The sequence below is a fragment of the Ornithodoros turicata genome, chromosome 6 (assembly GCF_037126465.1).
Source record: "Ornithodoros turicata isolate Travis chromosome 6, ASM3712646v1, whole genome shotgun sequence".
Lineage (NCBI taxonomy): Eukaryota > Metazoa > Arthropoda > Arachnida > Ixodida > Argasidae > Ornithodoros > Ornithodoros turicata.
Window position 1 is genome coordinate 64,070,244 of NC_088206.1, and position 27,596 is coordinate 64,097,839.

Below are 27,596 nucleotides of genomic sequence, written 5' to 3' on the forward strand. Positions count from 1 at the left end.
CGGTGGAAGGCGCTTGGCAGCCTTGTGAAATATGTCAACGATCTGAACCAAGGGGGCATCCCGGCGAGGCGCAATTACGCACACATCCGCCAAAGAGATCCTCAATGGCGCGAGGAGTTGTTCGGCGAAAAGCAGTTGCGGTGCGTTCCTACGGTGCCAACGGCGTACTAGCCAAAGCCAAGTGTCTCTCATCGACTCATGTTTCCCAACGCAATCGGATGTTGTCTTCGCAAGAGGTGAGCAACAGACAGTAAACAACCGAAACCAACCGTTCTTTCAGTGAAGGCAGACGGGCGTCAAAGAGAAGCGCATCGTTTGCCGTATATCTCGGAAGATCTAAGCAGAGTCGCAAGGCCCGGCTCTCTAAGAGGTATAGCTTGCTTAAGCGCCTGTCAGGTAAGGAGGAAAATAGAACACAGCCGAACTCTAATATATATGTATAGTTTATAAACATGTAGCAGAGCAGCCCGACCTGCGCATACCAATGCGAGGGCTACAGCATCGATGAAGTATGGAGCATTCTCTGCCTTGATGCTCATGTAGTCAATGTGATGGGACCAGCACAGAGCGTCATCGTACCATACACCCAGGTATTTTAGCTGGCGCACCTGATGGACAGACTGCAGCCCCACCCTTAGATCGATAGAGACGGCCGCAGTTAGCGGGAAGACGAGAATAGCCGACTTAGCCACGTGGAGAGATAGATGGACAGAATCCAACCACGTAGACAACGCGTACAACTCTGGCAACGATAATGCCGAGGCGAATAACGCAATGTCGTCGGCGTACGTTACGGCGTTACGGTGAGAACGTCGGGGTCAGAAGGGAGGGAGCTCATGAGAATGTTAAAGATTATGGGAGACAAAACCTACCCTTGGGGGACGCCTCTACTCTGAGAGTACGCTGAGGAGACAAATCGGCCGTCTCAACAAAAAAAGGTACGATCTCGAGCGAAAGTGCACAATCCAAGCAAGCGGATACGGGGGAGCGGCGGTGTATAGAGGCCTCTGCAGGAGCACAGCATGTATGACACTGTCATAAGCTTTGGCAATGTCCAGAGTAACAAGTGCCGAAGTGTTTGGCCCACAGACATTTCACTGTGGCAGCAGAGATTACATCGGGTCTAGGGGCTGTTCCAGGCAAGGCCTGCACAACAAGGTTCAACTCGTCGGCAGAGACATCATAATAGCCTACACGGAATGAAGAGCTGAGCCGAGGTGCCCGGCGTTGAAAAAGCGCATAGATAAACCCTTGACAACTTCTTCAAGGCGCGCCTTAGAATCCGTGTCCGAGAGGATAGTGAGGTCTGACCGGGAGATCGCAGATGAAAAGGAGCGGAGCAAGGCAATATGCATATGTAGCGCTTTTCTACGATTCGGTGCAGAAAGGAAGGTGTCGCGTCCCGAGTAAAAATCACGCTTTGCCGCAGTAACCGACCGCTTGAAGAGAGCTTTTATAAAACTGGTAGCTTTTTCAGTTCACATAACAGGTATTGGCAAGTACTCGTTTCCATGCAGCCTTGCGGCGCGCCTATGCGCTCTTGCACAGTCGTCGTTTCACCAAGGCGCACAAGGCGATGTAGTGCGTTTCGTAACGCAGAAGGAGGACTGCTCGAAGGACTGGGCGACGAAGGACAGTGTAAAAGATGCCCAGTCTACTGAGGAAAGGTTATCACATTGGACAAAGAGAGCGTTCAGCTTCTGACCCTGCAGGCGGCGGTTATTGAGGACCCGAAAGGAGGTGTTACGCGGCGAAGAGGAAGGAGCCACAAAGTATAGGGGAAGGTTGCCGCTATTGGTTCAGGAACCAGTGGTCTTCCATGAAGATATCTTGGCTCGGGAAGAGCAAAACGAATGGTCAATGGCAGATATCGCCAGATCACGAAGGAAAGTAGGAGAGCCATCATTAGCCACGTACAAATTCCGCTTACAAATCCAGTTCCACAAGTCGCGACCACGCGCGTCAGTCTTAGAACCCCACATAACATGGTGAGAGTTGAAGTCACCACCCACAATCGCCCTCCCAAATGCCTGAGTGATGGCAGAGTCAATCGAGAAATCCGATAACTATCCCCGAGGACGTAGTAAGCGTTAATAAATGAAAGGGCGTCATTCGGCAAGGACAAATGGACCCCGAGGTCTTCGCCGCCCGGCGCCGTATGTGTGAAGAAAACAGAAGAAGAATGTACCAGTGCAGTAAAAATCGAAGGGTCAACAGACCATCGCCCCTTACCAGCTAAACAGTAAGAATAAAAACAACGAAAGGAGTAAGAACGGTAAGAGTTAGCCACGTTTCCTGGCGAAGGACCACATTGGGAGCATGAGGAGAAACTAAAGGCGGTAAGATCAGGAACGGTTGCAAAACCGCATGAGCATCGTTGCTCCCATTCGGCCGGGCACCCTTTTTGTTCCGCTTTCCTTGGGGACTTCCAGACCCAGTCTTACAGGGAGAGGCACCGCGCTTAGAGAGAGAGGGAGTTGAAGTGAAAGTGGAGTGAAGGGAGTTGAAGGTGTGAAGGACAAATTGAGATAGGCGTAGAGGCAAACGGGGAGGGTAGAGGGCATGCTAGGGGGAGGGGGGGATGGAGGCACCGTTGAACGTGGAAGAACCTGATCACCCTCAGTCGGGAGTGCCGACGGAAGAACAGTGGGAACAGCACGCGTCACGGTCGAGACCACAGTCGAGGCTAGCTCCTGCAAAGCAGCAGACAAGGAGGAAGGGGTACGGGAAAGGAGGTTTAGTATGCGTTCTGTGCCGACATCAGAGGGAACTGTGTAGACATTTGTCTGGAAAGTCTTCGGGAAACCCAGCGAAAGCGTCACCCTGGTGGAATCGTGGAACGGACATTTCCTTGAGTCTGACGAAGGCAACAAATCAGGACGGCAGGCACGACGAAGTTGACAAGTCATGTCTCAGTCATGTAATTGGATGCGAATGTTACAGTACATTTACATCCTCACAATACCTACTGCCACGGCCTACTGCAGACTCCGACGTAGTCTGTTCACCACGCATGTCTTTCAGCTTGAAATACTTGGAATGAATAACTATTTTATTTTATTTTAACATTAAACAAGGTGGTTTCCGCCCAAACTATTTGCAGCATGCACGTCATGTTATTCCTGCATATTGGTCGCGTTACATAATGAAACAACAGAGTATAGTAGCACATAGAACGAGAACGAATGTAACGTAAAAAATTGCATCTTTGATCGAACGGGAAAGCTTGTGGAACTGTAAAGCTGTCACGCTTTTCAAAGCTTATTGCTCTAATACGACGACGTTACGAAGAGGTTTTCTTCGTGAAGTATTTCTTTGAACGTTCGCAGGTACGCCGGTATTCGGTGTTGCGTAGGTATTGTTGAACGTAAATCTTCTTTAAACGGCCGGCACGGAAAAATCTTGGGTCGCTTTGAGCGGCGGAACAGTCCAGGGATGAAAGCTGGTGATCGGAGAAGGTTCCGTTATTCCCAATGGGGCGATGTCTTCCGTTCTGCATGGATGAAAAGAAGAGCAGTGCACAAAGGGAAAATATTGACAGTGACATACAAAAAAAAAAATTATTTAGACGGTTACAACGACTACCGTGCTGGTTACTAAGCACGTGTTTTACACCCTGGATTTGCCCTGTGAAATCACATAGTACAGTCATGCAGTCATGCTACTCCAAGAATGGCAGGTTATTTCTTGAAGAGTCATCCATTCACGTCTTCAGGGCAGAGGGCCATCCAAATAATTTTCAGATTAAGAAGTCTGACGAAAGTGTGCGTGTCATTTTACCGAATAGTGCGAAAGGTTTTGGTGTGTGCAATTTGTTTCCCAGAAAATAACTCCCACAAACATGGCTTCTCCGGTTCACCGGTAACTCGCAACTTCGGGTACAACGAAGAGAAGTATGATGGCTCGTCAGTCGTCACCGATGACGTTACAGGGGCAACTCGTTCTGGTTCACTGGTCAGTGGGGGTCAGCGCCCTGTTCCTTTGCCGCCGTAAACCAGATTTGCCACTTCCCACGGAGAATTGGGGATAGAAAGAGAGGCCAAATCATGACCGAGCCAGGAGCAATGCTTTTTCAGAAACACGAACAGCCGAGTAGCAGACATTTCTCTGGACCAATCAGCGAGCGTGACCCCTGTAGCGTCGGCGCGAGGTGTTAGGCAGATCACAGGCTGGTACTTCTCTCCCCCGCCGCGGCGCACGGTCGCGGTACTTTAAATTCATTTCTGCGATAATTATGACTATGGGGTGAATTAATTCTTGTGGTACACCTTACTGGCCTGCTTAGCAGTTTTATACAAAGAAAACAGGGTGTTAAAAATGACTTCATTGCTACTTTAAAGCCTTCAAGGTACCTGACCGACTTTGTCTATAGCACTGAACTAACCAAATTAAGCACAGTCAACCTCGTGCCAAACAACCCCAGCAGGAGACCCCATAGCATCATGAGTATCGTACTTACCAGGCTTTGCAAAGCAGAACAGTTTTTAGTAATATTTATGTTCTCTTTGTAATAAACTTGCTGGCGAGAAGCTTGCTCCAGGCGTCGGCGCTGACTGATATCTCTGCTCCTTGTAATTGGGACCTGACATTTGATCGGAGATAAAACATTACTGGCAGCAAGGGCGCGCTTCCTGGGAGTACATCCTAAATCGCTGCAAGGCGTTGACTCCAGGAACCTTTCGGCTCGAAACACTTCCACGTCTACGGACCGCGCTGTCCTTATCGCGTTCTCCGGGTCTTGATCATCTCTGGACCTTCCCTCGCTGTGCTCTAAGGAATCAAGGACTTCCTTCTGGCTGTCTGCAGCCTCCTCATCAGAGGAACTGCCTTCTGAGATGGCTCGTGGTTCAAGAAATCGGCCAACTGCAGCGGAGTTGTTAATATCTACATGGTGTCTGTAAAATATGTCGCTATCTGATGATGGTTGATCGTCGACCTGTGAAGTGTCTTGACTCGATGAGTGCGAGTCAGCGGGGGCATTGTCTGTTATGGCATCACAGTTTCCAAGGGAGGATAGGTTATTATCTGAACCGCGGTCCTCTGGGTCTTGCTCATCTCTGGATTTTCCCTCTCTGTGTTCTAAAGAATCAACGACATCCTTCTGGCTTTCTGCACCGGAGGAACTGCCTTCTGAGATGGGTCGTGGTTCAAGAAATCGGCCAACTGCAGCGGAGTTGTTAATATCTACATGGTGTCTGTAAAATATGTCGCTATCTGATGATGGTTGATCGTCGACCTGTGAAGTGTCTTGACTCGACGAGTGCGAGTCAGCGGGGGCATTGTCTGTTATGGCATCACAGTTTCCAAGGAAGGATAGGTTATTATCTGAACCGCGGTCCTCTGGGTCTTGCTCATCTCTGGATTTTCCCTCTCTGTGTTCTAAAGAATCAACGACTTCCTTCTGGCTTTCTGCACCGGAGGAACTGCCTTCTGAGATGGGTCGTGGTTCAAGAAATCGACCAACTGCACCGGAGTTATTAACATCTACATGGTGTCTATAAAGTACGTCGCTATCTGATGATGGTCGATCGTCGACCTGTGAAGTGTCTTGACTCGATGACTGCGAGTCAACGAGGGCATCATCTGATATGGCGTCGCAGTTTCCAAGGGAGGATGGGTTATTATCTGAACTGCGGTTCTTGTCACCTTCACATACCGGAGCTCTTCGCACCCTTCGATCATCTTGATGACTATTAATACTTTCTGTACTAGTGGAAAGTGTCTCGTTGCTGCTATTGATACTACAGTTCTTCGTTATCGTGGTTTCAGGTGCCTCTTGTGGGGTTCCTGATGCTGAATTCGAAATGTCTTCGTGGTCACGGCAGTTTTGAACCATGTTCGTTTCCTTAAGAGAGCTGTCTTCAAGCAACATTGGGGGCTTGTACCGTAGGGGCATTGACGCACACTTCGAAGTGCCTTCGAAGACAGCGGGATCTGCAACCATTGAGCATGGTTCCATTGATTCTTCTTGAAGCAGGGTGAGAGTCATGTCCCGTGGGGTCATTGACGTACAGTCCAGTGTACGTTCGAGATCAGCGGGAGGTCGGATCAATGACGATGGTTCCATTGTCTCTTCTGGAAGCAGTGTGAGAGTCATGTCGTGCTCTGTGTGGGAAGTAACATCGAAGTACGCTGCTACGTTTTGAGTCGTTATATCTACGTCTACTGCATCTTGATAACAGTTCGGAAGGGTAATGTTGTCCATGTTCGAGGACCGTCGGAGCTGTAAGCGCAGGAGCGGTTCTTATGCCTCCTGCAGAAAGAGACGAAGAAGTGGGAATTACGAATGTTGTGGAGTGGTCATGTGAAAGTGTATGTCATTGGATGTCAAGAGGCATTCTTTCATTATTCAACTTTTCAGTCCCTTTGGAAAAACTTTGAAGCTATGTCGGGCATGGCGTAAACCCCTCTGAACGCCCCCTCCCCCGCCACGCCACGCCGGGCAGCGATTATGTTACAATTTCACGTTCAGAATCACGCCAGCGGCGTAGACTGACCTTTAGGCGAAGACTTCAGCCCCATCAACCTTTGTCGAATGACATACGGATAAGTGAGCGGAGGAGGATATCAGCAACGTGATGTCAGCCACACCAAGGGAATCAAGCGATTGGCTTATCATGTTTTCGGAAACGTTATCGTGAAACTTTTACGTTCACCTAAAACTCCCTAGTCAGCATGTCACTGCACGTTGCAGGAGACAAGCCGAATCGGATCCCACGTGCCTTCTTTCTGGAACTGACGCAGGTTGGGGAATACGCAAACTGCTTGGCCTGTGGCCAGCATCACACTCCCACCTCTCCCACTGCATTTCACGCGGGAAGTCATTAGGGCGTAAGGCCAAGTGCCGCTCCTGTACACATATACGAGGATGGTTCCATAAGTTTCCGGTCCGACCAACTTTTAATAGTCATAGAGACGAAACAAGTGATATCACTTTTCGACATAGTCACCCTTAACTTCGATGCACTTGTGACACATTTCAACCAGCATTCTTATACCCTTGAAAAAATAGTCCGAAGTTTTGTCCGCAAAATGCTGGAAAACTGCCTCTTGCACCTCACTATCGTTTTGAAATCTCCGTCCCCTGAGATCCCTCTTCAAGTTTAAGAACAGGAAGTAGTCACTCGGTGCCAAGTCTGGACTGTAGGGTGGGTGGTGGATTTCTTCGAAGCCGCACTCCTTCAGTGCAGCCTTGGCAACAGAAGCCGTGTGGACAGGGACATTGTCCCGGAGCAACCGGACACCTCGACTCAACCTGCCGCGCCTCTTTTCCTTGATGGCGTCTCGCAGTCGGTGCAGGAGTGAAGCATAATAAGTCGCATTCACAGTGGTGTTCCTCTCGTTGAAGTCGATGAGGAGGATCCCGTGAAAATCCCAAAATATTGTTGCCATGATCATCTTCGTGGATTGTGGGACCTTGGCTTTTCTTGGGGGTGCTTCTCCTGGTTTGCGCCATTCCATCGACTCCTTTTTCGAAAGGGGATCATATTAGACCACCATAGTCTCATCCCCTGTGACAATTGACTTCAATATTTCTTCTTCGTTCTCTTGACAGAGCTCCAAAAACTCTTTGGCACAGAAGACGCGCTGTTGCTTTTGAACTGACGAGAGAAGTCGTGGCATCCATCTCGCACTGACCTTTTTCATGTGAAGGCCCTCGCCGATGATGCGAAAAACGGTTGTTTGGGAAAGCCCCAGCCTTTCTGAGATTTCCTTCACCTTCAGACGCCTGTCGCTCAGCACTTCCTCCTCGACAAGAGACAAATTTTCTTGTGTCACCACTTTCACTGGACGACCATCGCGTGGATCATCTTCAATGGACTCTCGCCCCAGTCAAAACTGCTTAGCACAGACTTTTACCGTTGTGTACGACAGAGAGGCTTCCCTGTACACGTTGTCCAGTCGCGCTTTAATTTCTTTTGGCGAAAGTCCCTCTTTTGTCAAGAATTTTATCACAGCGCGGTACTCGACTTTTTCCATTTTAACTGAAGAGTGCACTCTGGCTGTTTGAAATGCCGCTCTCCAACCGACAAAAGCATGGAGAGGGTTGAGGGTGGTAGTATTAATAGTAGTAGTAGTAGTAGGAGGAGGAGGAGGAGGAGGTGGTGGTGGTGCTCCGGCCCTCCAACAGATGGCGCAACGCGTCTTTATTCGCATTTTCTACCTCGGGCCGAAAACTTATGGAACCACCCTCGTATAAAGTCTGAACAAAAGAAAGTAATTCTTCGGTATTAGCCGATACCGCGCCTCATTCGGGCATGGCTACATGTACATTCCAGTTGGTATCGAGGTCAGCGACACCATTTGCAGAAAACACAAGTTCACGACGTCTGCCTTGCCAGCGGTATTTTTTGCGAGCAGAACAGATGCAGCGTAGTACGCCTTTTTAATGATCTGTGTTAGCGCCGCGAAGCAACTGTGGCTATGAGCGGCGTACTGATGTTTACCGAAGGAGAGAGGACAGCGGGAAGGAGTGGGGGACAGGGGGGGTTAGTATGCATCCTGGTGCGACTTCAGGGGCAACTGTGCCGACATTCGTCTGGAAAAGTCTTCGGAAAACCCAGGGAAAACCTCAGACAGCACAGCCGGTGGTAGGATTCGAACCCACCACCTCCCAGTCTTCCGCTGGTGCAGTACGCTTTAGTACACAGTGCTGGGCAAAAGCTTGTGGAACACGCTCCGGCGCATTCTTGCCTCAGAGCACGGTCCCTCGATCGCTCCTCTTTGCTCAGAGCAAGAGGCCGTGCTCAGAGAGACACCCTAGCAGAGAATGGGACCATATGGACTTAGACATGTGCGGTAACCCAGTCACCCGTTTGCAAGTCCGTACTGTACCAATCGCTACTAGCGTGTCACTCTGAGGAAGGAATGCGCCTTGAGCGTGTTCCGTAAACTTTTGTTCAGCACTGTACAAGAAGTGCGATACAGTACAGTACAGTCTTGGAAAGCCGTATAGTACTTTGATCCATTTCGGGGTTACATCATTCGAAAGAAATCGGTGCAACTTCAGTTCCATTCTGAGTAAAGCACCGTATGTAACACGCCGGCCGGTGCATTGCGAGGTATTGAGTCACGTGTTCATCTTTTCTAATGTCACGATCTCTCTTTGGAAGGTCTCTTGTAATGTCACTACGACGGCGCTCGTGGATTTCACGAAAGGAAGATGGCTTTCGCTTGACTCGTATTGCCAACTGTAGGATGGGACAAGCGAAAGCTTGCCTACATCACACTTCGAAAATACTACTGCCCTCGCCCTTAAAACGAAGGGCAGGTCCGACTAAAGCATGTCATGACATTGTTAGTGCGACATAGTTCGCTTGACTCACCTCTGAGGCAGTGTGCTCGTACGTATGGTCCTCTGCTTCCCTCAAGTGATGAACCACACTCCGAACTTCGACTTCTTCAGGCTAAAGGTGCGTACGCTTCGTGGAGGATGCGTCTTCTTCGTCTTCAGCAAAATAAAATGAAATCCACAGCGATTGAAAGAAAAAGAAGTGCGACGAAATAGGGAGGGAGTGGCAAAGCGTATTTCCTCTTGGCATCGTCTGTGCTCTTCCTGTACCCGTGAAGATAGGCATGTGATAAAAAAACTGCCGAAAGTCTTTTAAAAATATCTAATCAATAGAGCTTTTGTTTTTCTTCTATTTTTATCGGAGATAAAACTTGCTGCAGACGAAAGTAGCTGAGAGAAGGTAGTACAAAGGGGGTAGCTGATACAGATACAATAGTCATGAATATACTGGATGATACAGTTTTCAAAAAATATTTCTTCGTGTGCTACGAGACAATGAGCTGGTGACTAGAATACATGACGGTAAGACTAGGGACGATGAGAACACACACACAGACGAAGTCTCAAATTTGAGACTCTCGAGGCTCAAAGTCGAGTCAAGGCAATGATGTTCACTATGCGCTATCTTTTGGGGTGAGAGAGAAAGAGGGGGGGAAGGTTATGGGAGAGTCGAACGATTTTCTCACAAGTTATAGTGCATATTTTGTGTGTGTTTTCAGGTGTAGATAATATCCGATAATGCATGGCTGGAGCTTGAAATGGCAATATTTCGTTGTTCATTACAGAGGCGACGTACATTGGTGTCCGTTCTTCGTGTATCTTTGCGTCCAGCTCGTGAGTGCCGTTCCATATTTCCCTTGAAGTTTCCCTAGTGGAGGAGGAACACGATGAAAACACATGATAACGAATATGATGAGATGACGCAGCAAATTATCACGTTTCTGTGACTCTTTGTCTGAGCGTTTCCCTTCCTACGTGTAGCACCAGCCAGCGTTGTCGATTCGGCTCGTACGAAGCTGCCGCCTAAAGCGCTTCAAGACATCCGCGGTAGATGGCGCTACGTCATAAATCACGATACAAATATGGCCGTAATACAAATCCGCCAGTCGTTATGGCATCTTATCTCAATTGTAAAATTTGGTAAATTTATATTTCCTTAATGTAGGTATTGGTTTTAATGGCGTCTAGAAAGTTATTATTTTCCTTTAGTCCAACGGGGCAGCCGTATGCATTAATTGACTAGCATTCGACGTCGCCCCGTTCATCATATATAACAGTAAAAGCCCGACATGAGCATGCAAATGGATAAGCTCAGGCACAACAGACGCCTTGTGGTATCTGTCCCCTGGTTATAGTAGACTGTTGATAACGTGACTTTCAAGTAGTGTATCTACCGCTCCTAACGGATAAGATTCTGAGTCACGCACACTGCATGTCATTGGGTCCGCTAGGAGGTACGGTAACTTCACGGTGAGGTTTTCAACGGCCTACTAACACCTGACACGCTCTGGTTTTGGATTGGAAAGGATAGAATGGCGAAGGGTACAAATGCGAATGGGTATAGTTACGATATACAGCCTCTTCCACTGCCGAAAACCGTGACTAAACGAAAATGATTGATAAAGGGAGCTACATGGGTGATCTTTGTTTTACAGCATCAGCTGTATAGTGGAGATTTTTCCGAGATCGCCGTCGGTGTCGTCGGCATTCGCATGTCCGCACAAAACTCTTATCGCATGTGCGCTCAGCACTGGGAGTAAGGAGGAGAATCCCGCCAGTTTGCAACCGCTATCGATGGGCTTTGCATTGAAGTGGGCTTTGTATTTGTATTTGTGGGCGAATTGAGGCTTTGTATGTATTTGTCCCCTCTATGTTGTTCCAGCGGCGAATATGGATAGAACTTTGGCGAACGAATTTCATCGAATGCACCTACATATGCCAACCCACAACTAGACATGACTCATGCATAGACTTGGTGTTCCAGAACAGCCCCCTCGTTCAAGACACCACTCACCTGGGCAACCATTTCGGCCCCCACCATCAATACTCATCACGCTTAAATAAATTTGTCTACACACTTTCATCCGACCTCATTTCGCCATACATACAGCTGACGCTGAATTTCGCGTTACAGGAGCCGTAACCGCCCTGTAATTTTTCCTTCTTTCTCTCTTTATTCCCTGTAACAGAGGCCCATGACTACACAGACCATTGTAGGAGTATACGCGTCTATTCCTGACATAACCCTAACCCTAGTTGCATGGGAGTGCTGTTTCCCTAGCGTTCGTTTGTGGACGCGGCCCTGGAAGGAGGTTTGACACGCAATGAGTAACTGAATTCAGAAACTCAGCAGGATACTCTAGATGATGTAGGTAGCCATGTCTCTGCAGAGATTCTTTTAAATCCCTGAAAATGCACGGTTTCGTGGAACCGGAATTTCCTGTTTGGTTTGTAGAACGAACGAAACGAAATTGAAAGGCTGCTATCAGAAGCGGAAACAGAGTTATGAGAGCGGAAACAGAGTTATATGCGAAACGGGAAACAGTAACAGAAATGTTACCGTTACCCTCTCCCGCTGTGTTCCCGAGCTCTGAGCAAAAGTTTTCATATGACAGTCTCAAAAGTGGCACGTGACGCTCATTGAGTGGAGGAAAACGATCATGTTGTTGTCCCTACTCTCTGGATATAGGGGCTCTGACCGAACCGAAACTGGATACGAGATGAACGTCGCTCATTTGAGAAAGCAACTGTCTTCCCGCTCGTGAATGAATACACTTGTGCTCAACACCTCCCAGGTGCATTGTTACGCACATAAGAAAAGCGATTATGGTTTTTCTCAAGAGTGGAGAGAAAGACAGATGGAGAGACAGGGAGAAAGAGAGAGAGAGAGAGAGAGAAACAGGTTGGTATTCTATTGACGTAGTGCATTATTTAACTTCGTCAACCATCTGAGCCAACATTTATCTACATGCATAACTAATTTACACCTTCCCATATCGCATCGTAAATTGAGTAAATATTCACGTAAAATGTCTGTATCGACGCAATAAAGACGTCGCGGACCGGAAAGCCTCATCAGTTTGTACCTGGAGCTTGCGCCAACTTTTGACAACTAATTCGTGCTGTTCTTTCGCTCTTTCGCGTCTAATCGACCTTTCGCAAAACCATCTGAGTATATGCACACTCAATTTCTGACAGCAAGAATGAGAAAATATCTAACAATTTCTTGAGAGTATTCGACATTGTTCGGCATTTTCTTGCGCGCTCGACCCACACTCTTATCTGAGACGTATCGGGAAGCCTGATAATTTTTTTTTTTTTTTGCTCAATCTTACGTCCGGTCGACACATCTTCCGGCTTCTTATGTTACCTGGCAACGGGACGCTGGTATCGATACACAGTCAAGTATTTTGTGCAATCCACTATTTCCGGCCTCGGTGATTTGTTTATCTCAGTTGTCCTTTATAGCGTCTGCGGCGGACTTGTCCCGCGTACGTTTTTGGTCGGGAGGACAAACCTAACGGCACTTTTTTCCTCCTCCTCACCTCTGAATGCACTTCGGAAGCAGACGACAGTGCGCGTGGAGTGTTTACTTGTAGTCCCGCTAAACGGCTGATACGGAAACCTCGCAGACAACTTCTTATTCTTGTGCACGCTTTCTCCGCAGTATTTCATATGAAGGTAAGTTGACAATGTGCGCGTGTCTCTCTTCGTAGTGTTTTTAGCGACCTCCAAAACATCCTGCTGCTTTACACATCCATCATGGACGTATCCGCAGCACGTTACTTTTGGTGCTCTATATGGCTTTGCGAATGGTACATTAATGGTAAATGGAAGCGAATAGTTAAGTAATCGAACAGAACAGATACACAACACATATATGGGTATATAGAGATGTTCCTGATATCTGTATATGAAGCACCACCCGTTTTGCTTTGTACTCATTTCTGCCGGCGTTTTGGGGCTTACGAGCGCAGCTCCTGAAGTATTCGAATACATTCGTGTTGGAAGAGGCACTGCTTCGATTCGAATATAGAATTCGATATTCGATTCTGAATTCTAATCGAATATACAGCTATTCGCTTTCGCCATTCGAATATTCCCGCAGTTTTAGCGGTTCTTTGTTTGCTTTCGCCATTGCTTAGCAGTTTGTCTTGTTTCTTTAGAGCTCACACGCGACGTCTTTGACGTGGATGCAACATCGAGCGTCGAAAATGATTGGAAAATGTCGAGACTGTAAATTGTATGGCCTATTACGAGCTGACAGGGCCTTAATTATTGCGGACACAAAAGTTGAAAATGTCTTGGCAAGTTGTTTGTCGCTGTAGAGTATAGGAGAACTACCGAGCCAATGAGGCGTGACACAGCGCGAAGGGAAAAGGTAGCTATTTGCGTGTCTACCTGAAAGAAGGTGTCGATTGCGTCAAAAGGAGCCGCTGTTTTATAGTTTTCCTTCTTCTCGCTTGGGGATTATAGCAGAAGAGGGACGTTTTCTGTCAACATGCATGAGAGACGGAGATGGTCAGGCGTAGTAGTCCTAGTGCGCTACGGAGTCATCGTGATACCTATCGTGATTGTACAGTGAATATACTGGAAGGCAGTGATGGCCAGTAGTTAACTACATGTAGTTAAACTACTAGTTAAACTACCTGATTGTAGTTAAAAAGTAGTTATCAACTACTTGCACAAATGTAGTGGCAACTACTAGTTAAACTACTATCTTAAGTAGTTAACTACAGTAGTTAGGTTACTGAAGGCGCCAACTACTTCCGATTTTGCCGCAAGCTTTAGGGCACGATTGTGCTTCCGATTTTTACCTAGAGCTACTTGTTTAATGAGAATGGAGGTGCAGAGCAATTGTGTCATGCATGTGTACTAAATCTTCACCTTTAATGCTTGTCTAGTGAAGCCTCATTTGCTGTGAAATAATTCTGCAACTTAGTTTATCTCGTAGGCACAGAAAGAATCCCGCCGCATGTATTTGATGATCGTAGCAATGGCCTGAGCCAAAGTTTATCATTGCTTGCGATTCATATTTAGGTGTCCAAGAACACTACAAGGGATTGGTGTTGATGGACAACGTTAAGTAGTTATAGATGTAGTTAAACTACGTTGCAGTAGTTAAAAAAGTAGTTTTAACTACTCCCCTGAAAAGTAGTTGAACTACTAGTTAAACTACTGTAGAAGTAGTTAGTGGCCATCACTGCTGGAAGGTTTATACTTTGCCTCCGTGTGTTTTTGGTTTTCATGTTACTCCGAAGTCGGGTGTAAAAATCGGCCTTTATTATTTCAGGAGTTGTAAAAAGAAGGTATAATAGGGCTATATGGGTATATATCGGTCGGAAACTAAATAAAGCGTACGGGGGCGAGATGCCGAACAGATACTTTGAATGCGCCGTCCTTCTCGTAATATTCCCGATCGTGCTGCGTGTCTCGCAGGTCGGTGTAAAAACGGTAGAGACAACCATACTACTTGCTTACAACCTCCCTGTGTTGTCGCCGCGGCGCTGGAGGAGGTCGCACCCTCGAAAAAAGGAAAGAAGACAAGGACCGAACCTTCAAGACGTGTCCGTAGATGCTTGATGACGTCATATTCATCTGTACCCTTCCTAATTTGCCTTACTGCAACGAATATGGGTATCGATGGCTGAGCCGTCAGATATGAACCATTCCAGGAACAAAATGTGGTTGCGCACGAGCTGTGGACATCGTCGCACCACCATTTATCTATCGGTTCGGTCAGTGCCTTGATGATCGGTATATAGGAGCCCACACCTGAGCAAAAGTCCATGAATGACAAAGGTTTAAAAGTGATCCCAGATATTTCATTCGCACAAAAAGGTTATGTACAAGGGTCGTTCAATGTTCACCGAGGTTGGTTAGCGTGCTGGCCATGTCACGTAGAGACTGGGCGGTACCCGGGTTCGAATCCCGGTGCTGTCTGTGCCGGCTTGGTTTTTTTCCTGGGATTTCCTCAGACGCTTTCAGACATATGTCGGCACAGTCCCCTTAGAAGTCGGCCCAGGACGCACATTCCCCCAGGGCGTCAGTCGTGACGTTGCCCACCTCTGTGAGGCCGACAACGGCGAGACCTTTCACCAGCACCACCACCAAGGTTGACCGAAAGGTTGCTCGAGAAAAATCAGTGAATAAATGTAAATGAATAAAACTTGCTGAGGACGAAGAGTGTAATCCTTCCGGAATCAGTGGCACGTGCAGCCCCCCCCCCCATCCCTGTCCCCCATTCCTTCCTGCTGTCCTCTCCCCATCTGTCCACATCTGTACGCCGCTCATAGTCACAGTTGCTTCGCGGCGCTAACACGCAATCTAACAGGTCGGCGAGCAGTGTGTCTGTAACTGTGGAACTGCGATGCATAATCAAGTTCCTCGTGAAGGAGAACGTCAAACCTGCTGAGATTTTGCAAAGATTATATACAGGCACAGTATGGGGAACAAACGATGTCAAGGTGAATACTGCATACGAACGGTGGAGACAGTTTGGCGAAGGACGAGGTATGGTGACAAACGAGCCATATGGACACGTTCGTCCGTCACGCCAGTGAACGTCGCAGGCGTTGAGCAAGCCATCCTCAAGAACCGACGAGTAACAGTTCGGGACATTGCAGCCCTCCGCAATATTAGCGTCGGCAGCGTGGAGACGATCATTCACGAGCACTTACTGTTCCGCAAAGTCTGTGCGAGGTGTGTTCCCCGATACCTCATTTGTGACCAGAAGGGAGCGCGCATGGCAGTCTCTGAGCAGCTGCCGAACCGGTTTCCATTGAGGGGGACGAATTTTTGCAATCGATAATCACATGTGATGAAACCTGGATGCATCATTTCATCACAGAGACAAAAAGAAGCAGCATGGAATGGCGACATAAGACTTCTCCGCCGCCAAAGAAAAGCAAGATGCAGCCGTCTGCTGGAAAGTTCATTGTCTTCTGGGATGTGCGGGGTGTCATCCCATGTGGTATTTCCTGGAGCAAGGGGTCACAATTAATGCCCAGTACTAAACTCCACGTTGTTAAAGGGTGCCGTGCGAAACGCAATTTGCAAGACAAGGCCTGACATGTTGTACGGAAGAGTCATGCTTCTTTATGACCATGTCCGCGGCCTCACACGGCGAATTTGACGGTAGCAACCCCTGCCGAAATGCGCAGGGAGGTTTCGCCCCATGCCTCTTACAGCCGCGATTTAGCCTCAAGTGATCACCACTTGTTTGGGCCCCTTAAAGAGCACCTGGGAGGAAAGACGTTCCACACAGATGAAGCCCACCCGAAAGATGCCCTGCAGTGCAGTTTTCATAGCGATGGCAGCCGTGTCTAGATGCCGAGTATAAGAACAACCTCTGTTCGAAATATCGGCGACTTTCAACCCGAGGCTTTTGCTTCAATCTAGGTTTATACAGGGGTGTTTCACATGGCTTCAACCAAGCTCGAAAAAATAGTGCGTTATACGAGGTTGAATCCAACAGGATTTGGTAGGCACTCGCGTTTTAACAGAGTATAAATGCCAACATAAGTCCTTTCATTTTTCGTCTTCGTTCGTATCTGTACCTTTCCTCCAGTCTATCTCTCACACTTTGTCCCTTCCCTGTATACTTTCCAAATCATTGGACACGAATGTCCGCGGTGTACAAGTGTTCATGCAGTGACTGCCATAAGGAAATCGCGAGCTATCTTCTACTCATGCCACACGGTCACGCGAAAGATGACATAATCGTCTAATGGCATTCCGACCTCGAGTGCCATTAGTTTACCCCTGTTCAGTTTCGGGGGAACGCCGTAAACTGTCTTGCGGGAGCTCCGTTGCCCTTACACTTCACTTCGGGCACACTTCAGCTTTGTCGCAAAGGCCGTATGACTGACCGTCTGGCAAGAATGTAATGACCGTATCTGTTTGGACCGTAAGTGTGCCCGATGTCAGACGAACACACAAACGCCCCTTAAATCAATGGCACTGGGAGGCTGCAGACGGTATCCGTGTAGGCCTTTTGCCGGTGATGTCTACACCGATAAACACATCTGCAAACATTGAGATGTAGTTAAATAACATTTTCTCTCACTGCGGGCACTCGGAAACAACGTTTGGTTTGCACTTAGCCAATTTGAAAAACAGCGAACGATATTTGTTTTGAAATAATTTCGATGCTTTGTTGTGCGCGCACAGTTTTGGATGCAGACGACACGGAGTGCAGTGGTTCGAGGGTATCAGTACGAACTGACGAGATATAGGTTGCGTTTGTTTATTCGACTCGAACAACTCGAGAGCCGAGAGAGTAGACTCTTGGTGGGCGAAAATGCCGCGGCGCGGCTCTCATGACGTCGCCCACCTGACACTAACTCCCGTTCTAAAATTCGAGGATTCAACACTAGAGGTGCTCAAGAGTCGACTCGCAGCGACTCTCCTTTCGAGGTGGGTCGCTAGAGTCGATGACGTACGATGGCTCTCATACGTCACGTCTCCGACTCGCGGGTCGCGCGAGTTTAATAAGCAAACACACCCTAGAAGCAAAGTGCAATTGTTCACCAGAAAAACTCAAAGCGCTGAGCACGGGAAAAACTAACAGAACATTACGTCTCCTGAAAACATTTTATTTCGAATTCAAGGAAATCTGCACCATCTTGTTCATGGCGTTTGGTAAGGAGACTTCAGCTCGTGTCACATGTCATTTTTATAATGACATTAAATGCAAATGACGATGATGATGGGCCCGGCCCACCCACTAAAATAAAACGCGGGCTATACAACTAAGAAAAAATGCGTACGTTTTACCGGCTGCAATTTAATTTAATGCTTTCAATAATATTTAAGTTGGTTTTCACCTATATGAGTTTTAATATGTCTTAAGGACGCGGTCAATTAACGCACAAAATAATTACGTCTGCTTTTGGGGTCGCATCGCGTTCCGTACCTCGAACCAACACTGAAATCATTAATTTTTTTATATAAAATAATTTCTATGGAAGTCACCCGCTTTCGACCGCTCAGTTCAGTGGCGAGTAAATTTATTGCTTGGCTGGGTACATTACATGGCTCATATACTGGCTTCAAAGAAGAAGCGACCAATTAAGTCTTAAGCGTGAGCTAATGTGGGGGTCAATTGCAATTTACGGGTTCCAACTGCTATTTAACGGCCTTTCCCAGCGGGAGAGTGCAGATACGGCCATTTTATTGCAGTAATACACAATGGCGCAATCTTTTCTTCGTGTGTCATCTATCAATATCTTGTACATTCGTTTATATGTGGCGTGCTTGCTATGCGTGAATATGTCGCACAAGTGCACGTGTTTGTGCATGCTAGCTTCGAAATTACAGCAGCGCTTTAATTATTTGTAATTAAATTAATGGAATATAAAATATTTTGCTAATACCAATATTAATTGATTATGAATTAATAGTAATCAACAAAAATTAATAGTAATTGAGCTGACGGACGAAAAGTTTCCATTTGATTAGGTTCATAAGATATTCGTTTTTGCTTGCTTTATATCCCGTACGCAACTAATCCTCAAGCCTTGAATCCAGCCCACGTATGTTTTTGGTGCCTACGTACTTAATACACGTAATTTGAATCTCGGGCACAATAACTGAATAAACAGACATTGCTCGTGTAGATATGACGAGTATGTGTCTCGTTAGTCCTTGTTCCCAATAGGTGTCCTCAAGGGATATCCCCTTTTTCACGCAAGTGCAAAAGATGACAGACGACACGTGCTGTCGTCTGCTTCGTTAATGCGTCGTCTGCTCTTGTAATGACCCCTGTTGTTTAGCCTAATTGTTGTTATTAGTACTCGGCACGATCCTGTAATGACCTTTAGAAGACCTTTCTTTTGCGTGCGTGTGTGACAGCCGCACTAATAACCTCGACCCGAGTGACTTTCATTTGTTTAAAGTCGCCAAGAGTGCGTTGTCGAGAGTTTTTATTGCTCTGTAATTTGTAACTTTCTCTCTGTGTGCCTGTTGTATCCAGGTCGAGTTTAAAGATACTCGATACCGATAGCTTCCTGTGGGAGGTGTTCTCCCATAGGCTCCTATAGTTTTGACGTCGCTACTGACGTCATATGTAGGGGCCGCCGAGTTAGCTAGATTGCGATCATTATCTGTACTGATAGAAAGTAGCTGACGTTAATGAAGCACGATAAGGTGCGAAAAGCAATTGGTTGCCAGACTTGATTATGCAGTCGCCCTCACAACATTTTAGCATGAAGCGAACAGCATTTGGAATATAGCGTTTTATACTTGGAGTTTCATTTCCGGCGCACGGCTGAGTATTCGAAATTTCGGCGTCGCCATTCGATCTAACTCCGTGAGTTCGCACTGTTTTCACGAGCTAAGAAGTTTTAAACTTGAAGTTTCCATTTCCGCCGCTTAATTGATGATTTCGACGCACAAAGCTGTCAAGAGCAGCTGTAAACAGCAGTATTTTAGCATGAAGCATTTTAGTATGAAGCGAACTACATTTGGAGAAGAATGCTTCTTCCTTTGCTTCTATTGGCCAGAAAACATTTAGAGCTTTGAACTATAGAACTATGATGCGCAGTGTCTGCATGGTATTGATAAGCAGACCCATGGGGTCCTTACCGAATGGCGAGAGCCTCCTCTGAGGTATCACGTAACAGTGATAATACACTTTTTACCATGACTCTATCCTCACTTAACCAACGGCCTCGTATGCCGTGCACTTTACACAGTCACACAGGGCCAGACTTGTACAAAATACTGCGCAAAAGTATTTAAAATAAGATACTAAATACTCTACAGAAAAAGTATTTAAAATAGAGTACAAAATACTCAAAACTGAAAGTAATTTGAGTAGAGTACTAAATACTCTAAGAAGTATTTAAGATACTATTTAAAGTACTTTAGTATTAGCAGTAAGTGAAACGCGTATCCTGAACGTGGCCTTACAAATGAAAGGAATAAACTTCATCAGCCATGCATATCTTTCATTTGCAACGTCTTGGTGTCAAGTAATGTTTGGTGAACTTTGGTGAACCCAAGTAAACTTTGTTGATATGTTCTGACCCAAAACTTCGTAATCCCTCTTGTATGTCGGTTCGGGTCTTTCAACCTCTGGCACGTGTTTATTGCTTTGATGACCAAGGAAATAAATGCCGGGATTATCTTGTACCTAATCCCCTGGTGATTCACCTGGCAATATGAATAGGAACGGTTTTCTGACGAAGCTGGCTATTGAGAAGCAAGGCCAGGCTTGGGACCAGCCTATTGTACAAGAGAATAAATTACAGATTCGCGAATTCCCGAAAAAAAGAAAACGAAGAAAAAGGGGGTTAAATTCAAGTGAGCTGAAAATCTCAGCACGGCGGGAAGCGTGCTGGATGGCTTGACGAGGAAGGAAAGTATTTTGAGTACTGAGTAGCAAATACCGAAAAAGTATTTTAAATACATTAAAAATACTTGTCGCAAAAAAGTATTGAGTAGAGTACCAAAATACCCGAAAAAGTATTTAAAATATTGTATTTTGAGTACGTACTCAAGATACGTACAAGTCTGCACAGGGCAACCTTTGTTTCGTCGGACGAGCAACATATTAGACTGTCACCTTGAGTGTGTCAGTTTGGGACAATCCTTCTTGAGTGGAGGAATGATAAGAACGGGCCCGATATCATGCAACGTGCCTTCCATAGAAATGATGCCGCTTTGGAACCGGCCTTGGTTGCTTATGAGCTTGCATCTAACATCGTCGTTTGATGTAGATAACAAGGGTTGGGACATATTTCGGATGTGGGTCAATGATTCCTTCCTTGGACTCTTTTGGGTGATAAAGTTTAATGAGGATCTGACCTGAAGGTTTTTATTGGATTTCATTTGAATAATGAACTCCTTTGCATGTCTAATGGGAGGATATTTGAGTGTAGTCTTCGTGTGGCTGCCGGCAACGTTGTTGTGGTAAACCACGAGTCGGCAGATTCGACGAGGTTGGTCGAAGTGTATATGAACACGCTAATGATTCTCTCTAGTAGTGAAGGTGGGATGGATGCGTTAAATCGGAAAAGCTTACGTAAAAAAAAAAGAAAAAAAGAAAAAGAAAATATAGATATATAGGTTGATGTAAAAGGATTATCAAACGGCCACGAAGTTTTACAGAAGTGCAAAAAATGACGCGGAAACAGATTTTAAGTTAGTTACAAACACTAGTTTATTACATAGGGAGACGTTAAAAAGTAAAATTTGCAACGGGTCGACGTTTCGACAGTGACGAAGACAGTGCCACTGTCGAAACGTAGACCCCTTGCCCATTTTACTTTTAACGTCTCCCTATGTAATAAACTAGTGTTTGTAACTAACTTAAAATCTGTTTCCGCGTCTTTTTTGAACTTCTCTCTCTATATATATTTATATATAATAAAATAATTATATATAAAAATAAAAATATAATAAATATAGTTAGAAGTCATGTAGAGATTAAAAATATCACGACAATTTCGAGTTAATATATAGAATACTTGTTAATTTATCCATCGCATTTACGTTAAACGACGCATACGGTGTTGGTTTTATGTTAAGTATCTAATTTTAGTTGTTTTATTTAATGCCTTTATCTTCTTTTTGTACGACGTGGGGAAGGGGTATATTAGCTACAAAAAGTCATTTGGATGACGTGATAGAAATGTCACCAACGTGTCTTCACCGAGGAGTGGTGACTCTGAAATGTGTCTCGCGTGACACCATTTCACACCAGCAGGTACGCATGCGAAGTACCGATTAGAATCAGGTGGTGCCGTTTCAGCTGTTGTCTGAATCAACGCAGCAGGGTTCAACGTGTTCACCGAGGAAGATTTCTTTTTTATGTAAACTTGATATCCTTTCCTCGTGCTCGTGAGCAGCAAAGACCTCAATAGAGAAACGCAGAGACGGCGCAGTTGTGTAGCTTTGTACGAAACCAGGTGACAACCTTCATAGCCGAAAGGAACTATAGTAGAACCAAAAGTGAATACGATGGAAACAATCGAAAGGTTAAGAACAACATTCCCGGTGTGCGCAGCAGCAGCGTCAGCTGGGGTAAACCATAACCGAAGCAGACGACGGAGCAGTGTCGCTCAAAGTTCCCATGCTGCTTTGCGCCGCGTGCTTGGTGGCGCGCGCATCTTAGTGTTCCCAGAGCCGTTCCAACCTCAGTACATCAAATTTCCATCGTGTTCAACAGATGCCGCTTGCGTCGACCGACCTCGTCGTTTGAATGTGTGTGTGTGATTGAGAAAACATGTAAGAGTGAAAGTGGAATGAGTGAGTGAGTGGATGTGATTTGTCCCTTCACATGACGCAACCTTGGAAGTCACTGGGGAGGCGTGTTAGCTTAGCTCAGTTGGTAGAGCTCTGGGTTCGAGTTCTACAGCTGGCTAACTTTTTCAGTAACTTCCTTCCTTCTTCATTCAAAAGTGAATGTTTATTTGTCGCGCCGAACGTGGCGCGTGCAGATAGGGTGCCTGAATACTATAGCTCACTCTGTGTAGGGTGGAGTCACCCTTTGTAGAAGCGAACGCCGCAAAGCCGCCATGTTGACTCCCACGCTTACCAAGCATGAATGCTGCATACGGATTTCACCCACTGTTTTAAACCTCTTTGGCTATGTATTTACCCAACTCCAAAATGTAGTGTGTCGCTAAGCGTACAGCTACACTTTTGTGAGCGAATCGCGAGCTGCGCGTGGGCGTCAAGATGGCGGAACGTCGTAGCAGACGACGCGTGGTGGTGGTGAAAGGGCTCGCCGTTGTCGGCCTCACAGAGGTGGGCAACGTCACGACTAATAGACGACGCGGTTGTCTTCACCCTATGCAGAGGGAGGTATTGAGGCACTCTATGTGCAGAAGCCGGTTGCGATGGCGATCGGGCTACCACGGCTCCTGGATTAAACGGGATAATAAAAGCGTTATCATCGCAGTATTATACATCACACAGATACCGATAGGGACAAATACAGGAGACAAAGATATAGGGACGAAGAGCGTATGCGTTCTTATGCGAAGCCGGCCCTATACTCTGCCGAAGAGTTGTCCAACCGCCATGAACTTTTAGGCTACAAGTAGAAAATGCGAAAGATATATGAGGACGTTAAAACAGCTCTTTTACAGTGGCGCTGGTGGGCAGTCGAAAAGGATAAGCGTCTTAAGAACCGTTTTATTAAAGTATCTATTAGCAGCACATCTTTGTTCGCTGGTAACGCAGTGTATATGAATATAATTCTATCCAACGTATGACGAATCACTCTGTGTCTGTTTGTTTTCGTTAGTCGTTCTCTTGTGGCTTGCTCTATCTGAGAATATCCTGAATTGAATCGACAATATCGCGCTCTTATTACTCCCTCACAGTGTTACATTAAACATTTTTTTTCGCGCTGTACGTTAGCAGAAGGACGGGTACGACACGGCACCGTCTGTACGTAAGAACCACGTGACGTTCCGCTTCAGTAATCTCGCTATGTCTTGTATGTACGTGTATATTACACAGTGTATATAAACAGCGTCGCCACCCTCTCCACAATTGCTCATCGCAAGTGCTATACGGCAATCGTGTCCGTGGTGGTGATATTTCCGCTGTGACACATCCTAGAACATCAAGAACAATGGCATCCTTGTCACATACAATGCACCTCCGATGGAATAGAGCTTTCATTAATATATCTGGTCGGGAGTTCGTCCTTCTGGGGTTGTTTATGTATATGCACTCTCGATTACAGGGCGACTTGTTGATTGATTGATTCATTGATTGATTTGGCTTTTGGTTTCTCCACAACTATGACGATGGCCAAACGCACATTGAATTGAATAGCGTTCCGCATTTCGGTGACGTCTTTCGATACCTGAAAGTAGAGTCACTAAATAAGCTACGCTTAGCTAGCGTAGCTTATTTAGTGACTCTACCTGAAAGATGGCATATGGAACTCAGTTGAAATCGTGCGGCCTGACACCGACATGTTTTGAGTCTTACTAACAACTGATTATGTATCTTTTTGATCGCCTTGCAAAAAAGGGAGAAAAAAAAACAGTCAGACATACCATGGACCCAGGGTCTGCGTTTTTTAAATTCTGTGTTAGCGCCGCGAAGCAACTGTGGCTATGAGCAGCGTACAGATGTGGACAGATGGAGGGAGGACAGCAGGAAGGAGAGGGGGACAAGGGAGGGTTAGTATGCGTCCTGGGCCGTATTCAGGGGCAGACTTCGTCTGGAAAGTGTTCGGAAAACGCAGGGAAAACCTCCATTCGAACCCACCATACACCTTCCGGTCTTCAGCCCGACCTGGTTCTGCATTTTTAACCACCCTCCTAAAAGTGGACAAAAACATTCATTTTATCGTATAACTCCAAGTTCTGCTAAACACTGGGTTGTCATGGCTAGAAATAAGCGCGGATAGCATTGACAGCATCCGCACAACCGCGCTATATTTGACATACCGGTGTTCAGCACCGGCGCGAATATTGAGTATATCCGCACATCGGCGGACATCGTATTTGTAGGAAAAAAATCCACTCGACGAAAATGTTATCTTAAAAACATTTCCAGGAAGACTCACTTCTTGGATTCCATTGGATTCTATTTTGGACTCATCGCCTTCACCTGGAGAGCGGCGACAGAGACACCAACCCTTATTTTCGGATGAAATGTGGATACATCGGCGTCCACCGCAGAGGTGCGCGGTTTCATCTGCAAAAGTATCCGCGTGGATATCAAAAGGTTATGTTTCTATCCGCAACCCAGGATAAAGCGCGGATATGGTATAACCGCACCCGCGCACACACCGAATTCACGTGGAATCCACGCACATGCGCGTCATGGGTTCGAATCCTTGCATCGGATGTATACGGATTCCCCGGATGTACGGTTTCCCCGGATGTATACGTATGGTTTCCCCTAAGGTTTCCGGTCGATTTTTCGGTCGAATGTGGTTCCTTCATCTGAACTCGGCGTGACTTAGCATATTCCTCCGACCCCAAAGAGGCACATTCGGGGAGGGGGAGGGGGGTGCTGTTAGACAACAAATTAAGAATACATTTGACTTCCCAATTTCTATGCTGTTATATTTAGTTGCCTCTCAATTTATATTCTTTAATTTATGTTGTTTTTAAATCTTATTTATATATCTTATATATACCTTTATTGTTTCCTATTTATCGTTTGTATAGAAGCTCGTGAAATGCGTTTAGCTGAACACGGACGAGGACGATGTAAAAGACGCGATGTAAAAGCGCGAGTCTCGCGTGCACGACTTGCTGTCCGGATTGTATTATGTCTCTCGTATTATCGTTTGGGACGTGGAGATTTAATAGTCATTACGTTTTGTAATTTTCGTATACTGCCGAGAGAGCGCGCATTAAATACTTCGTCCAAAATGTATCCTGTTTACTGTATCCTCACGCTCGTACGGATATGAACGGAAAATTTCGCCCCGAACACCATGAATATCTGAACTTGCGTTTCCATTTCGTAATTATCGTCAGCGTCGTCGTCATAACTATATCAAGACCATTCTCCTCCCGGCTTGGCCAGCTTGATGAGCAAAGCGTGCGCGGGCGATCTTTCCTTTCCACGAAGTACTGTTCAAAGGGATGGCTTATATTAGCCAACACATCTTAATATTCCATTGGCTAGATCATGGAAAGATGTGAACCGGAACACGGCAACGCAGGAGTGGAAAACCCCTCTTCAGCCACCTTTGCTTTCTTTTTCTTTTTCGCTCTGGGATCGTCCCAGCCAAAAGCGGGACAAAGCACTGTCTCCAAGCAAGCTGCGGGGACAGTGGGGCCCACCTAAATCGGAACGTCTGGTCACATTACCCAGTGCGCATATTAAAATTCCCGTCTCTCACTCTTTCCTGCTGTCCCCTCTCCATCTGTCCACACCCATTAGCAACAGTTGATTCGCGGTGCGGACACGGGAGTAAGAAACAGGAATGTAAGCAGAGCGGTTTACGTTCATAAACATTCATAAACGTTGCTGCGCTCCTTGTGTTAATAATGGGAGGTCCTGAAACTAGTTTTTAACTATTGGACCTCCATCTGCATATTCACTGTATACATATTGATTGATCAACAATAAACTCTATTTGATTGATCGATCGATTGAAACAGCTCGTGGGCAGTCTAAAAGATGTTCGCAGAAATACAACCAGAGTATCCGCACTAAATCGTGCATGTTGACAGAAACATTGAAGCCACTGGATTTGATTGGATTTGAGATTACAAATAATATGTCTCTAGAAGTGTTTGAAAACCTCTTTTCCGTATATGTGGCGTACAGAAAAGAGCGTTATGGCCTGGAATACTTATTCGCCACCGGCGAGTCGCAGCCAGAAGCATGTTTGCCAACGATACTTTTGCGTGTTTGCTCACGAGCTGCATGTCTAGAGTGCAGCTAAGTTTACTCACTGCGACTGGACAGCTGGAATCACGTGATTGTGATGGACGAGCGAAATTTTCCTGGCTACCACACCGGGTACTGAATTTTTCCCGGTCGCATAGTCACCTGAACGAGGTAGGAGCTGTTTGTATCAAATGGAAATATAATCAACGTTCAACTTTCAAGTTTTGTTTTCCTACGTTATGTCGGTTTAGAAGGAAACTATTGCAACCCAGCACACGTAAAACATGTAAAACTAGCGTATCCGGATTGTAAATCCCTAGATGTGTAGTAAATATTGGAAGTATTGCTGGAAAATACAGTACAACAGATACAGCGGGCATATAGGCGTATGTAACACGTAAATCAAATGAAAGTATTTAACATTAACGGGCTGCGTGTCTATGTAGAGCCAAAGCATTGGATTTGTCTGCAGTACAAGCTTTTTTAGAACTGAACATTCAGAGCTGGATATTTGTTCAGTGTCGCATTTGATTTCAAGGGGGCTTCGTGTCGTTACACTCCTCGTGACATCGTGGTCCATACCTTAATTGTTGTCGTCGTTTCACGTCGTTAGATACGCGTGAGATAGTGGACGCTTCCAGTACTTTACCAGGTCACTTGAAGTCTAACCGATATTTTCTCACCTCTCCACCCTTGCTGTGACGTCACGAATAACACGTCACTCAGTTGCTGTAATGATGAGAGAAATTATAATCAGAGCAGCTATATGGTCCATCATTATGCTACTAATATCCTTTGGCGCGCTCCTTGGGAACACGGTGTACTGTCGCGTGGATTCAAGTCCGTTGCAGAATATGCGTTTGTTTGCAGACGACACTGAGTCAGACGTGTGGCAAACATCTATATTGACATTTCTCTAGAGGTTGCGTCGGAGTGGAGATTCGTATGTTCTGGAAGGGTGAAAGAAGAATTCGATCCT

At 46.2% G+C, this 27,596-nt stretch overlaps 2 protein-coding genes across 5 annotated transcripts in view; one reads left to right on the forward strand and one right to left on the reverse strand.

Moving 5' to 3' along the window:
- Positions 1–3,040: 3,040 nt before the first annotated feature.
- On the reverse strand, positions 3,041–9,544 carry LOC135398155 (uncharacterized). 2 transcript variants are annotated; one of them, XM_064629590.1, is made up of 3 exons: positions 9,327–9,544; positions 4,460–6,253; positions 3,041–3,493 (listed from the first exon to the last, which is right to left on the reverse strand). In XM_064629590.1, the coding sequence occupies exons 2-3, from the start codon at positions 6,203–6,205 to the stop codon at positions 3,284–3,286; spliced, it is 1,956 nt and encodes a 651-aa protein (XP_064485660.1). In that variant the 5' UTR covers positions 6,206–6,253; positions 9,327–9,544; the 3' UTR covers positions 3,041–3,283. The 2 variants fall into 2 exon arrangements, with proteins under 2 accessions (XP_064485660.1, XP_064485661.1); XM_064629591.1 differs by lacking the exon at positions 9,327–9,544 and adding an exon at positions 6,498–6,531.
- A 3,234-nt stretch (positions 9,545–12,778) lies between these two features.
- Positions 12,779–27,596, forward strand: part of LOC135397021 (sperm-specific sodium:proton exchanger-like) — a 58,288-nt gene continuing 43,470 nt past the window's right edge. For 2 of the 3 annotated variants that reach the window (XM_064628318.1, XM_064628321.1), the window contains exon 1: positions 12,780–12,973. The gene's annotated coding sequence lies outside the window, so the exon portion shown is untranslated. Of the gene's footprint in view, positions 12,974–27,596 lie in introns of all 3 variants that reach the window. The other variant, XM_064628322.1, reaches the window with a different exon arrangement.